This window comes from Salmo salar, chromosome ssa17 (genome assembly GCF_905237065.1).
Source record: "Salmo salar chromosome ssa17, Ssal_v3.1, whole genome shotgun sequence".
NCBI lineage: Eukaryota > Metazoa > Chordata > Actinopteri > Salmoniformes > Salmonidae > Salmo > Salmo salar.
In genome coordinates, this window is record NC_059458.1 from 26080674 (window position 1) to 26095821 (window position 15148).

At 40.4% G+C, this 15148-nt stretch overlaps 1 protein-coding gene across 3 annotated transcripts in view; it reads left to right on the forward strand.

The window, feature by feature from the left end:
- The first annotated feature begins 3454 nt into the window (after positions 1-3454).
- LOC106575727 (prolactin receptor) overlaps positions 3455-15148 on the forward strand; it is a 49597-nt gene continuing 37903 nt past the window's right edge. The window contains exon 1 of one of the 3 annotated variants that reach the window (XM_045699216.1): positions 3455-3941. In XM_045699216.1, the coding sequence (XP_045555172.1) occupies positions 3784-3941 (158 nt within the window). In that variant the 5' untranslated portion in view covers positions 3455-3783. Of the gene's footprint in view, positions 3942-6853; positions 7297-15148 lie in introns of those variants that run through there. The other 2 variants (XM_045699215.1, XM_045699217.1) reach the window with 2 other exon arrangements.

The following is a 15148-nucleotide window of genomic DNA, read 5'->3' on the forward strand; positions in this document are numbered from 1 at the left end:
TGGCCATGTCAACCCATGATCCCTACTACAGGGAGATACTGTGGCCATGTCAACCCATGATCCCTACTACAGGGAGATACTGTGGCCATGTCAACCCATGATCCCTACTACAGGGAGATACTGTGGCCATGTCAACCCATGATCCCTACTACAGGGAGATACTGTGGCCATGTCAACCCATGATCCCTACTACAGGGAGATACTGTGGCCATGTCAACCCATGATTTCCTACTACAGGGAGATACTGTGGCCATGTCAACCCATGATTTCCTACTACAGGGAGATACTGTGGCCATGTCAACCCATGATTTCCTACTACAGGGAGATACTGTGGCCATGTCAACCCATGATTTCCTACTACAGGGAGATACTGTGGCCATGTCAACCCATGATCCCTACTACAGTGAGATACTGTGGCCATGTCAACCCATGATTTCCTACTACAGGGAGATACTGTGGCCATGTCAACCCATGATCCCTACTACAGGGAGATACTGTGGCCATGTCAACCCATGATCCCTACTACAGGGAGATACTGTTGTCACGGTTGTAGAAAGGAGGAGCGGACCAAAGTGCAGCGTGTGTCGTTCCACATTTTATTTATACTGTGAAACTATGCAATACATAAATAAACTGAATGAAAAAAAACAACAGACCGTGACGCAGAGGTGAAACATACACTACTCAAAATTAATCTCCCACAAACACAGGTGGAAAAAAACCCTACTTAAGTATGATCTCCAATTAGAGACAACGAGGACCAGCTGCCTCTAATTGGAGATCATCCCAAACAAAACCCCAACATAGAAATACAAAACTAGAACCTGAACATAGAAATAGAAAACATAGACAAAAACCCCCTGTCACACCCTGACCTACTCTACCATAGAAAATAACATCTTTCTATGGTCAGGACGTGACAACTGTGGCCATGTCAACCCATGACCCCTACTACAGGGAGATACTATGGCCATGTCAAGTCACAGACTACCTATTCTACATATGGCCATAAAACAAACTTTCCTTAAAGATAGACTCAGCAAAATGACGTTGCCACGAGCAGCACCGCAGATGTTGAGATGAGCTAGATGCAAGACTTCACTAGGAGACCAAAACAGCGGAAAAGTTTAGCCTCGCGCTTCAACGTTCTTAGATGTTTCGGAAATTGACCCACTATGCTGTTTACTTTGTACACCATATTGCTCAGTCTACCTCGAATAGACTGTCTGATCACAAGACACATATGAATACACTCTAGAGCACTCTCCTATGAAATTCCACCATGGCATGGGTACAGAGAGACAGAGCAGGGTACACAGACAGATGCTTAGTATACAGACGCATGGCATACTGTAGCTAAGGCCTAATCTATACATCGACGACCGGGGATTGCAGGGAGTGCCAATCAGCTCGGATTCTGAGGGGAGCATGTGTTTCAAATGGACTAAGACTTGATGGAATGTCATGGTTCATCTTTTCAGGGAGTTGTAACATAATGAATAGCTGTCTCCCTGGATGTCTCCGAGTTGTCCGGACATGTGACCACATGTGTAGGCGTGAACATACTGCACAGGACATAGGCTACCACAACTGCAACTTCAGTTGAAAAGTGCTTTTCAAACGTATGATACACACAGTGCGCCATACCTGAAATACCATGGTGTCGTCACTAACACACTCACACACACTCCCTGCAGAGCAGATGAGACTAATTCAATGTGCTGACCCGTGATTAACCAGAGAAGCACTGCAGTCCTCTGCCATTCGACACCTACTAATTAATGCAGAGCCACACACTGCTTAACAAAGGATCTACTGAGATAAACACACACCTCCACGGCCACCCAGCAGCTTCGCATAACTCATTTGTTAACAACAATAAATAAATAAATACAAGATCGTTATCACACACACACACTGTGGTGTAGTCCTTTGTATTGGACTTACATGTTGGCAGCCAGGCGAGGACAAGGACACCCCTATCCAATCAATTTAGATCATGCGAATCTTTATATAACACCTTTTGTAATTAATCAGAAAATGTTATTGCCATGCAACAAGTAGTTGCAAAGAATTTGTCTCGGTGTTACTGTCCACACATGATGTAAACATCAACATCTATACAATGCAATGCAGATAGGTTTTGTATTTTGTACAGGTCGATATTGAGATGGTTGATATTGGAATCCTCATCCTCAGTAAAGGACTCTGTGGTCAGCAAAAGGGTTGGAAAGAAGTGTTTTTGGTATAGAAATATTGTTCCCTGACCCTTTTTTCCAGGACCATTGCTATGGCAATCAGTTTGATTCCCACATGTGCTTTAACACATGTCTAGATGTAAGTCAGAGGAATGGGAGGTTCATAAGAAGCCTGTATCCCCGGGGAGAGTCTCCTGACTCTGGCTGATTCTCTCTGGTCATGGGTCAGGCTGCTGGCTGTTAGGGAGCGGACCCCACCCTGCCACCGTCTGCGGGGGACACAATTAGACCATTGTCTCTGGTTGAAACAGATAAAGCAGATTACACCAGGCAGTTAAATGTAATTAGGATAACACTTCTCTCTTGTTTCGTCTCCGGTCCCAGCAAGGCCAGCTAGCAGCACACTCCAGTCCACACAGATGCAGTCAGAGACTCCCACACTGAGAGAGTGAGGATTCAACTCTGAGAAAGACCACGGTTTGTTTATCAAACTGTTTACAGTGTTGGGATTGTGTAGGGGCCTGGGTGTGTGTGTGTGTGTGTGTGTGTGTGTGTGTGTGTGTGTGTGTGTGTGTGTGTGTGTGTGTGTGTGTGTGTGTGTGTGTGTGTGTGTGTGTGTGTGTGTGTGTGTGTGTGTGTGTGTGTGTGTGTGTGTGTGTATTTAAGCAATAAAGCCCGAGAAGGTGTGGTATATGGCCAATATACCATGGCTAAGGGCTGCTCTTACGCACAACACAACGCGGAGTTCCTGGACACAGCCCTTAGTTAGCCGTGGTATATTGGCCAGATATCACAAACCCCTGAGGTGCCTTATTGCTATTATTAACTGCTTACCAACGTAACTAGAGCTGTAAAAATGTATGTATTTTCATACCTGTCTTATAGGTCTGATATATCATGGCTGTCAGTCAATCAGCATTCAGGGCTCAAACCAGCCAGTTTATAATATAGTACATAGGAGATGGGACACACACACATGAACCATCTATAGATACCTAACCTAAATACAGGCTAACATTGACCTGACATGCTTGCAAGCCATAAAGTATGTTAACTAAAAATTAAATGCATCTATAATGATTATTAGGCTACAGTAACTGAACTGCCTTCAGTCATATCTTACTGAGTGAGTGTGTGGGGAGCTGTCATATTGCCAAGACCAAGTGTGTCAATTTGCAATCAGCAGCAGACACGTTTACTTGACTCAAATTGCACAGATTTGTAATTATGTGTAGACTAATAACTTGGCCGCAGGTCACTCGTAAAAATAAAGGGAGAAAGCCATAACAATGTGTCAAGGTATTGGAAAACACGAGGGGGCCGGGCAATAATCCGAGAGGCGCGCGCCAACCAACCGCCAACCGGTGCGTTGGCTGCAGAGAGATAACGTGCAGATGAAGCAAGGCAAGATACGAACATAGCGAACAACCGTTGACCGCGTACAGACACCGATGGTTTGAGGAGTTTGGCGTATGCGTTACATATTTTGGCATGTCACTGTGACTCGTTATTATTTGAAGAATACATATCTTTAGGACCACCTTCAAGGCACAATTACATGAGCGTGTGAAGCGGGTGACTGGCCATGGTCTTGTCTAACTACCCGAAGATTTCCTCGAAGGTCTCTTTGATAATTCCGTTCGCCATCACTGAGCAAAATCCGCGTGAGAAGCAGACAGTTGCTCAGAGTTTTGGACCAGGGAGATTCCGAAGGAGAGAGGGGACATTCATGTTATTTCTAAGGTAAATTCCCACATCCGGGTGTCACTTTTAAATCCATTGTTTTTGTTTTCATTACTGTAGTTTAGCCTATTCTTATTTTCGGTTTTGTTTTATCTGTGTGAAGTTACTATTACTGACTGTGCATTGTATTGGCTACATTGTTGCAATGGATTAATTAGTTCTCTGCATTTGTCTAACACATGCAATAGCCTAACACCAATAGTAGTTTAGCTTACTACATTTCATTGCAGGCAGCTTCTAAATTTAAAAAGTTGTATGGTAGGCTAGCCTATATTTGATGCAGAATGTTGTTTAAAAATTTAAAATATTTGAAATATGTGAATTTGCATGTGAAAACATTTGGAAAGGCATCACGAGCTGAAGCATAGATATTTAAATGAAATTAGTATAAAATCTGAAAGCTGCCTAACCAAATTCCATCAATATTCATTATGAGATGCAATGTAAATTAATCTGTAATAGATTTTGTGTGGAAATCAAAAGGTCTCTTGTCTTCAAGAAACAACATTTGGGTCCATCCAAATTGATAAGCAGCAACACCGCGGACCAGGGATGGAAATGAAGCTAGCCCATAGCTAGTGCTTTTCAGCAGGGGCGAAAATCTGATATCAACTTTGGAGGGGACAATTACATGAACTTTTCTCAAGAGCAATTCCTGAGGGGGACACCAAAAGTAGTGCTGTAACACATAGCCTACATTGTAATATGGTAAATGTATATTGAGGAACCAAAGAAAATAAGGTGTTTGCCGTACTCCTAACTACCGGTACCCAAAACTACACAACTAATCACAACAGCAATACCATTGCCTTTAACAAATCTTAGTTCAGTCACCAGTTTAAGTTGAGAGTGGGGGTATCCATGGCATTTTCCAATTATGTTCCTATTTTACAAGTCCAAAAAAATTGAGAACCTTTCATAATGTTGCCAAACAAAGACTCAACAAACTTACCTGAGACTCCCTGTCTCTGCCAGTCTGTCCCTGCATATCTGTCCCCAACTCTGCTGTCTGTGTGCCATCTGTTGCCTGCTCTGCCTAATGACATCATTGTGAAACATTTCCATTAGAATTTCATTTCTTTCTTATGAACATTTTATCAACTAGTCTTTGAGATATTAGGCTACTAGGGTTCTTACTTTGCGTTTTGTTGTACTGAAAAATACTTGATTTTTCTGCCTTTTTTCTACCTGGCTGGCTGGCTACACACACACACAGTGTGTAGGTTATTTACAGTAGGAGATGGGCTTCTATCATCTTATCTTTTATCATTCTAGTTGGGCTTCGATCTAAAAGGTAGCTAGCAAATGTGAAATGGATTAAAATGACAAGCGTTGACAGCTGTATGAGTTCACCATTTACACAACATATGCTGCAACCTTTTGTAATTTTAATAGTTTGTTTCATATTGGCTGGCTTCCAACAATAGCTGAATTTGCAAAGCTAACGAGCACCAATTCCGTTTCAGTGGTGTTTGCTATAATCTTTTCTACCCGGGTTAAATAAAGGTGAAATAAAATAAATAAATAAAAGTTCCCTTGCGACAATTTAGCTTTTGCAACGAGACCATTAAATATATTTAAGACAATGGTAGAAGAGAGTGTAGTTCTGTTCAGTTTGGACTTCAGTTTATCGCTAACCTTATCACAGGGACTTTGAAGCACTAACTTACATCATCTGCATGCTGATCTTGGAATAAATTGACGATAGCAAAGATTCCATCTTTGACGAGGCCACATAAATGGAATAATTACTAGCTAGCTTAATAGTTAATATTTGCCCGCTAGCTCTGCATATTCAGCTAGTGTGTGTGCGCGATTGACTGGATTAACCTCACGTCAGTTACGTTCATTGAGTGCCTTTCAGACAGTGGATACGACCTCTCTGTTACCTTGCCAACTAAGGAACTGGCAGTGGATCAAACCATTGTGAGGCAAAGGGTGGGGGGGTCGCAATCTTTTGAAACTTGGCTACAGTGCCCAAAATCCTTAAATTCCCTTCCTGGCGTCAGTATGTGACAATAAAACATAAAATAAAATAATAAAACTATAGCCTACCCAGCTGTATATACACGGCTCCTCAGCTCAGCTAGACTTTAGCACCACACCATTATGCCAAGGAGTTGTACTTGGGTAATGCTAAAATGCAACAACACTTCCTTAACAAGGCAACAAAGTTGCTTTTTCGAATGCTTAAATAGCATTTCATAAAGAAAGGAATCACCTGAACACAATTTAAAGGTGCAATCTGCGACTTCTCTGTCTCATTTGGCAATAACATGAATAAAAACACAGCATGAAATAAATAACATAAAAATAGCAAACAAACAAGCAAAAATTCATAATATGCAATTAAGTACCTCTTCTCTCATTGTGGAGGACAGAGAGCGTCTTTGCCAGAGAACCACTTTTCAAATCAACGGATTACACCTTTAAAACATACCTATTGCTGCAACTTGATATCAAAGAAGGTTACAACAAAAATGTACAATTTCTCAATAATTAAGAGGGAAATGAATGCGCTTGCTTCTTATTTGTAATTTATTTCAGGGATGACTTCCATCTCTTTGTCAAGCATGTATTCACAGTCCCATGAAGCGTATCATTAACCAGTTCCCAATGGGCCAGGTTGACTGGAGTGATCATGCATACAATCATCAACATATGTCTTATACAAGCTGGAACTACGGAACTCTGGGTCAAACATTCATCTTGTTGACACATTTACTATTGAAACAAACTACACCCTCAAAGTTATATAAATACTTATCTCCATATCATATTCTGTTAATAAAACATTTAGCATAAGATAAGGGTGTTTATCTGTTTAATCACAAAGGGTGATTGTGATTAAGAAGCCTTACAGCTGTTAATACATAACTGATTCAGTAAAATAATGAACAAAATAAGTAATTCCAATAACTCCCAGTAACTCTGTTATGCCGATAACTCTGTTATGCTGATTGAATGCCTCCGTGCCTCTGTCTGCCTGCCTGCGTTAGTACGCTGCCCGGGGGTGCAGAAACCAGGCGGATAGAGAATGGGTCAATCCGGAGCTCTGTGCTAGTACGTAGACACACACTTGTGTGCTAAACCTCATCAGCTGTGGATCAGCCACGGCAGTCAGGAGAAGGCCAAAGGTAGCTGCGTGTACCATACCTCTCCAGACCTTCTGGTCTGAGCTAACGGCAGCTCAAGCGAAAGAGTCGGCCATGACAGAGTCATTTTGCCGGATCCAAACTGACCTGAAGTGTGTGAAGAATACCTACTGGTCTACTGTAGGACTGATGAGGGTGATGTCCTGACTCTTTCTCTGTCAGTGAGGACCGAGGAGGAAATGATAATTCAATCAATGTGTGTAAGTAAACAGTGGGAAAATGTGTTGCACATCACGCAATCGTCAATTGTAGCAATTGGAACTGGCTTCTGATGGTGTGCTGCTGTCTCCTCTAGTTACAATGATATGGGGGTTTTGATCACTGATTGTTTTTGCATGAACAAAATGGGAAAGTAAAAGTGTGAATATGCATATTTAAACATACTGTACATATATACACGTACACAGTAGACACATATATATATACACAGTGTACACGTACACATATATATACAGAGGATACACAGTATACTCGTACACACACACACACACACACACACACACACACACACACACACACACACACACACACACACACACACACACACACACGTTTTCTAGTCAGGTCACATGGCCCAAAAAAATGAGTCTACATATGAATACTAAAACAAATGCAGAGAACTAACATTACATTGTAGTTACAAGGCCACTAACATACTCCTTGTCCTGCATGTGTGTGAGCGTGTAAAGGCTTTGAGGGTGTCTTGAGATTACCGTTGGACCATATGTTTAGGTCAGAGACTTATATGTACTGTAAAACACTTGTTGACCTTCCAAAGGAGCAACTTTAAGTATCAATCAATTGATCAATCAATCAATCAATCAATCAATAGTTTGATTAATTGAAATTCTATTGACAAATCTCTTCAGAGCCACTGTAAATTGAACTGTCCATTTTCCCTTCAAACATTGTTTGTCAGTACAACACCTCATAGTTTTGATGGCTGAAAGAAAATCTGTGTGGCTGAATCGAATTCATTGCTACCCAGGTATTCACATGAAAGTGAATGCCTGAAGGCATTGGTTCTTAATTGGACTAATGCATTGGCTGGACTTATCAGGTGTAATGCAGGAGTGATAACAGGCATCAGGTCTGTATGTGGTCGGCCGACTCCCTTCTGTACCATCTGAAGCATTGAAATAGCCAATTGCTGTCCAGATAGGAGCTTATTTGATTGGATTGATTGGGTGCTGATTGATTGGATGTATGTGCATTCTCCAGCCAACCTGTGACCTTGATTGATCAATTAAGTGCCAAGGAGGAAACAATGAGACAGAGGAACTGATCTTATGAATACTGTACCTGTGTACACAGTATAACAACATTGTAATGACATTTGTATTTGTAGTTATTCTGCTTAGTATTTACATGGTAATGGAGTCAAGTGTTTATGGCAATGTAGCAGGGATCATCAACTAGATTGAGCCGCGGGACCATTTTTTTCTTGAGCGGATGGTCGGTGGACCAGAACATAATTATAGATCAATTGTAGACTGGAAATTGACTGCAAGAATCCCAAACAGATATAATATTTGACTGAAACATAATAATTTCAAACCTTGCTTACATTTGTATACAGTCATGTCTCTTTATTATGCGTGGGAATACTTGGGAACAGATTTCCAAAATTAAAATCAATTGGAGCTGATTTCCTGGTGTTTTATGTCTTTTATGTCCAACAATGACAATGTAAAAAAAAATTAATAATAATAATAATATTATTTTTGCTCAGAAAACTTGGGGGGCCAAATAAAACCGTGCCAGTTGGGGAAACCTGCAGTATATTAACAAACATTGTAATGCCATTTATATTTGTAATTATTCTGCTTAGTATTTACATGGTAATGGAGTCAAACATTTTACTCTTTTAACCTTGTGTTTTTCAGTATGAATTTCATGAATAAGATTTAACAAGTAACTAAACATGGGCTTTTTGGGGATTTGATCAAGTCTGACAGCTGAGCTGATTCCTCTCCTTGGTCTTGTGGAAGAATGGTTGTTGCTTCCTGAATTTCTGACATTTACAAATAACATGTAAATAACCAATCTTGTATTTCTTTATTGTTGTTGTTAACAAATGAGTTATGCCAAGCTGCTGGGTGGCCGTGGAGGTGTGTGTTTATCTCAGTAGATCCTTTGTTAAGCAGTGTGTGGCTCTGCATTAATTAGTAGGTGTCGAATTAATGGCAGAAGACTGCAGGCTTCTCTGGTTAATCACGGGTCAGCACTGTTACTCTTTACCTGCTCTGCAGGGAGTTTGTGCTTTGGTGTGTGTATGCCCATGTGTCTTTTTTTGTTGGGCTTTAGCATTAGTTTGAGTGTGTGCCCAGCTATCAGTGTGTATATGCAACCTGCGGTGCGTGCATGCGTGTGTGTGTGTGTGTGTGTGCGTGTGTGCGTGTGTGTTTAATGGTTCAGTGCAGCTCTCTGACCCAGACGGGTATGTGTACTGGGCACTGGCTGCTGGCTGCTTGCTGGCTGATCCACACGCCTCAGTGAGCTGTGAAATCCCTTCGTACCATATTGATTTGGCTTCCATCTATATTGACAGAGCTCAACAGAGCCACTGTACTATTTCTATATCAACCCTATGTTTCAGTCTATTTCTATATCAACCCTATGTTTCAGTCTATTTCTATATCAACCCTATGCTTCAGCCTATTTCTATATCAACCCTGTGCTTCAGCCTATTTCTTTATCAACCTTATGCTTCAGCCTATTTCTATATCAACCCTATGCTTCAGTCTATTTCTTTGTCAACCCTATGTTTCAGTCTATTTCTTTATCAACCCTATGCTTCAGCCTATTTCTATATCAACCCTATGCTTCAGTCTATTTCTATATCAACCCTATGCTTCACCTATGCTTCAGCCTATTTCTATATCAACCCTATGCTTCAGCCTATTTCTTTATCAACCCTATGCTTCAGTCTATTTCTATATCAACCCTATACTTCACCTATGCTTCAGCCTATTTCTATATCAACCCTATGCTTCAGCCTATTTCTTTATCAACCCTATGCTTCAGCCTATTTCTTTATCAACCCTATGCTTCAGCCTATTTCTTTATCAACCCTATGCTTCAGTCTATTTCTTTATCAACCCTATGCTTCAGCCTATTTCTTTATCAACCCTATGCTTCAGCCTATTTCTTTATCAACCCTATGCTTCAGCCTATTTCTATATCAACCCTATGCTTCAGTCTATTTCTATATCAACCCTATACTTCACCTATGCTTCAGCCTATTTCTATATCAACCCTATACTTCAGCCTATTTCTTTATCAACCCTAGGCTTCAGCCTATTTCTGTATCAACCCTATGCTTCAGTCTATTTCTATATCAACCCTATGCTTCAGCCTATTTCTTTATTGACAGTATGCTGCATCAGTTGGGCTACAGGTGATAATGCTTATTGCTAAATAGCACAACTTTCTGGTCAAATGGTCCAATATGTGACTTGGATTATTTCTGGATGGAGAAATGATATTTTAGATTGGTGTCAGCATAATTTAATAGTCATTCATTTACCTTTTAAAAAGTCCGCAGAACCGACCATCTCACAGTTGTTCAGTATGACTTGGTTCACTGCAGCTATAGGAAAGTCTCCATGTTTTCCTGTCGACACTGATTCAGCTGGTATGCCTGATGCATCTTCAACCCCACACTGTTTTTAATAATCCAATTTCTAATTGGTTTGAATTCAATATGGCTGATAAAAATGTTCAAGGGGATCTGGCTTAAACGTAAGGGAGAAAAACCCTTCCAGGCATCTTTGGTCTGGATTACAACCTGTTGCTGAGACCAGAGCCATGTTGGAGAGTTTGGCTTCATAACTCTTTATTGATTCATTAATCTGTTTGAACACACACATGGGCAAACATAATGTTAAAATAACAAATAATTGAACAAACAATTAAGATTTTTTAAAATAATAATATTGATAGAAACTTACATAAAAGAATAACCCTTATGAAATAGTCAAAATCCATGGAGAAAATGGTTAGCACAGAAGAAGATTACTAAATGGGAGAATAGAATATTGATGAATTAGAGGCTGCCATAACCGGCCCCATGGGGAGCAGCTAACAGAAAAGCTCTGCTTCATTAGATATGTCGGCATGACTACAGCTAACACTGTGTGTGTGTGTGTGTGTGTGTGTGTGTGTGTGTGTGTGTGTGTGTGTGTGTGTGTGTGTGTGTGTGTGTGTGTGTGTGTGTGTGTGTGTGTGTGTGTGTGTGTGTGTGTGTGTGTGTGTGTGTGTGTGTGTGTGTGTGTGTGTGTGTGTGTGCGTGTGTGTGTGTGTGTGTGTGTGTCTCAGTGCTAGGCTCTGGCGTTGTCATGGGTTCTGATCCCCTCTCTCCTCCGCCTTCTCAGTGTCTCTGATACATACTGCATGGGTGAACTGAATACAATATGGATGGTTTATCTGTCAGCCAGGTATTATCATATATTATCATAATGACTACCTATAGAACTCCCTCGTACCCATAGGGCACTTTTACTGAGCCAGTAGTTTGAAAATAGATCCACAAACTACGTTCGAGATTGTACATAGAAGTAGCAATGTACTAGTATCACTTACCTAGAGGCCAGAGAGACAGAATTACAGTGTGGTCCAGGTGGTGCATCAGTATACATAGAGAACCTCACTTCAACCCATATGCACATGTAAGACCGGCCTAGTCATCATAACAGGTTTAGGATGACTAAAGAGCCCAGAGGGTAAAAAGTGTCTTGAACTTGATGCTCATTTACAATAACAAAAGAACAGCGTGAGATGATAATTATAATATGACAGAGATAATAATGATATGATGATACTGTCTGTATCTGAGGTGATTGGCAGGTGGCCATTGGCCATGCTAGTATTTATAACCATTATTGGCTTTTTATTTATTTATCTAGGAAGTCCCATTGAAGTCAGGCTAGTCTTTTACGAGGGAGACCTGAAATGATTGTATCAAAAGCCCAATAGAACATCTACTCCTTCACTCATTTGCCAATGATCAGATTACTAGACATTCTGTTGCTCTTGCCTCACCCTACCCCTAATATAACGGGTCCCACTCTTCTTTCCCAGTATTTGGTCAATGGCCCTGTTCCACTAGGTGGTATGTCTGTTTTCATACGTTTATCTTAGATGATCGTGTTCCTCCTCTCCAGCCATCTGAACACATTACATCATCACTTATAAAACACCAAGTACGCTGCAGTTCAGAGGTCACCGAGTTCAGAGTTCACCAATTTCTGAATGGCATGTGCAGGGGGACTTTGAGCTGGGGCCTTATCATGGACAGAGTGTGAGATAAACGTGTGAAAAAAGAGAGGGAGAAAGGAGAGAAAGGGAGAGGGACTTTACGAGAGCTTTAGTGTCACATGCAGCCAGGCTCCAAGGACATTCCCTCAGCTGTCAGCACGTTGTGTAAATCCCTGGCAGACAGACAGACAGACAGACAGACAGACAGACAGACAGACAGACAGACAGACAGACAGACAGACAGACAGACAGACAGACAGACAGACAGACAGACAGACAGACAGACAGACAGACAGACAGACAGACAGACAGACAGACAGACAGACAGACAGACAGGGTTATCATAAATAAAATAGAACCACATGTACATATTTATGTCAAAACTGTAACTTGGCCACGTAGTAACATTTACAGTCTTCTTAATAAGCAACTCCAGTATAGATTTGGCTGTGTGTTGTAGGTTATTGTCTTGCTGAAAGGTGAATTCCTCTCCCAGTGTCTGGTGTAAATCAGACTGAACCAGGTTTTCCTTTAGGATTTTGCCTATACTTAGCTCCATCCTGTTTATTTTTATCCTGAAATGTTTTGATGTTTTGTGTTGGATTTGCCCCAAACATAAGGATTTGCATTCAGGCCAAAATGTGTATTCCTTTACTGTGTTTTTTTGCAGTATTACTTTAGTGCCTTGTTGCATACAAGATGCCTTACTTGGAATCTTTTTTTATCGTGGAGTCACTACAATGTTGTTAATCCATCCTCAGTTCTCCCATCACATCCATTGAATTCTGTAACTGTTTTAAAATCACAATGGCCTCATGGTAACATCCCTGATCAGTTTCATTCCTGCCCTGCAGCTCAGTTCAGAAGGATGGGGGTTTAATACATCATCCACAGCATAATTATTAATGACCATGATTAAAGAGATATTCAAAGTATGATTTGTTATTGTTACCCATCTACCAATCACTGCCCTTCTTTATGAGGCTTTCAAAAAGCTCCCTGGTCTTTGTAGTTGAATCTGTGCTTGAAATTCAATACTTGACTGAGGGACCTTACAGATGTATGTATGGGGGACAAGATGTATGTATGGGGGACAGAGGAAGGGTTAGCCATAAATCATGTCAACCCCTATTATTTCACACAGAGTCCATGTCATTTATTATGTGATATTTAAGCCAAATTTGACTCCTGGTCTGATTCAGGTGTGCCTAAACAAATGGGCTGAATACTTATGCAACAATGATATTTTAGTTGTCATTTTTTATTTATCTAAAAAATGAAAAGAATATATTCTACTTTGACATTAGAGTATTTTTTGTCGATTGTTGACCAAAAAAATGACAACTAAATCCATTTTAATCCCACTTTGTAACACAATAAAATGTGAAGAAATCCAAAGGGTCAGAATGCTTTTGCAAGGCAACTGTGGCATGTATTTATTGTTTTATCTCTGAGAGAGACAGGGAGATCATCAATGTTTATTTTGAGATGTACAGTGCATTCAGAAAGTATTCAGACCCCTTGACTTTTTCCACATTTCGTTACGTTACAGCCTAATTCTAAAATGGATTCAATAGTCAACCCCCCCCCCATCAGTCTACACACAATACCCCATAATGACAAAGCAAAACTGGTTATTATTAGAAATTTTTGCTAATTTATTTTAAAAAAAAAACAGTAATATCACATTTACATAAGTATTCTTACCCTTTACTCAGTACTAGTGACGCACCGATATGACATTTTTGGCTGATATCCGATATTTTCCTTGCCAAAAAAATACCCGATACCGATAACCGATATTTAACATTTTAGGGGCCTTTTAAGCATTCTAGTACAGTTAAATAGTTAACACACACACGGACGCAGCGGTCTAAGGCACTGCATCTCAGTGCAAGAGGTGTCACTACAGTCCCTGGTTCGAATCCAAGCTGTATCACATCCGGCCGTGATTGGGAGTCCCATAGGGCGGCGCACAATTGGCCCAGCGTCGTCCAGGTTTGGCCGGGGTAGGCCGTCATAAGAATTTGTTCTTAACTGACTTGCCTAGTTAAATAAAGGTTACACACCACACCACACTGGCCAAAAAGTTATTTTGTTGACATGTACGTATGTCTCCATTACCAGTAAAACCTATTTCTTTCACTTACTTGCTGTGCTGTTTCGTTGTTCATTTGTTCAGTCATTTCATTCTCAACCAGGATTTCTATGGAACACCGTTTGGGTCTTTGCGCGTCAATAATACTATTTGATGTGTCAAATAACACTATTTGACGTGTCAAATAAGCTTGTTGACCAATCAGGACCTGAATATGACTGCACATCACATAATAATTTAACGTGTTCATTAATTTCTTACGTAGTTATTATACATTGATTACACTATCAATCATATTTCATATGTCACAACGATTCATCGATACGTATGCTATGATGCTGGTAAAGTTGTCTCGCGCACCTACAGTGCTGGTCATAAAAAAAAAGCTAGCTACTCATGGATGCTAACAATGTTCTTCCCCAAAAACATAGCAAAATGACGTCATCTGTTTCAGCAGCTATAGTTAGCTATATAGCTAGGTGTCATCATCTAAAATAACCCTAATTTATAAGACAGTTCTTATTTGATTAATAGTGGACAAACCCATCTATGTGAAGCTAGCCACAATAAGGATTAGCCACAATAGTGGACTTTGCGGTTAGCCTTGAAAATAAAAGTATGTCATTGACAGTGATGCAAATGAATACAAATAGTAGAATTATGCCATTATTGAATAGATCATGCTAAACGAGGTT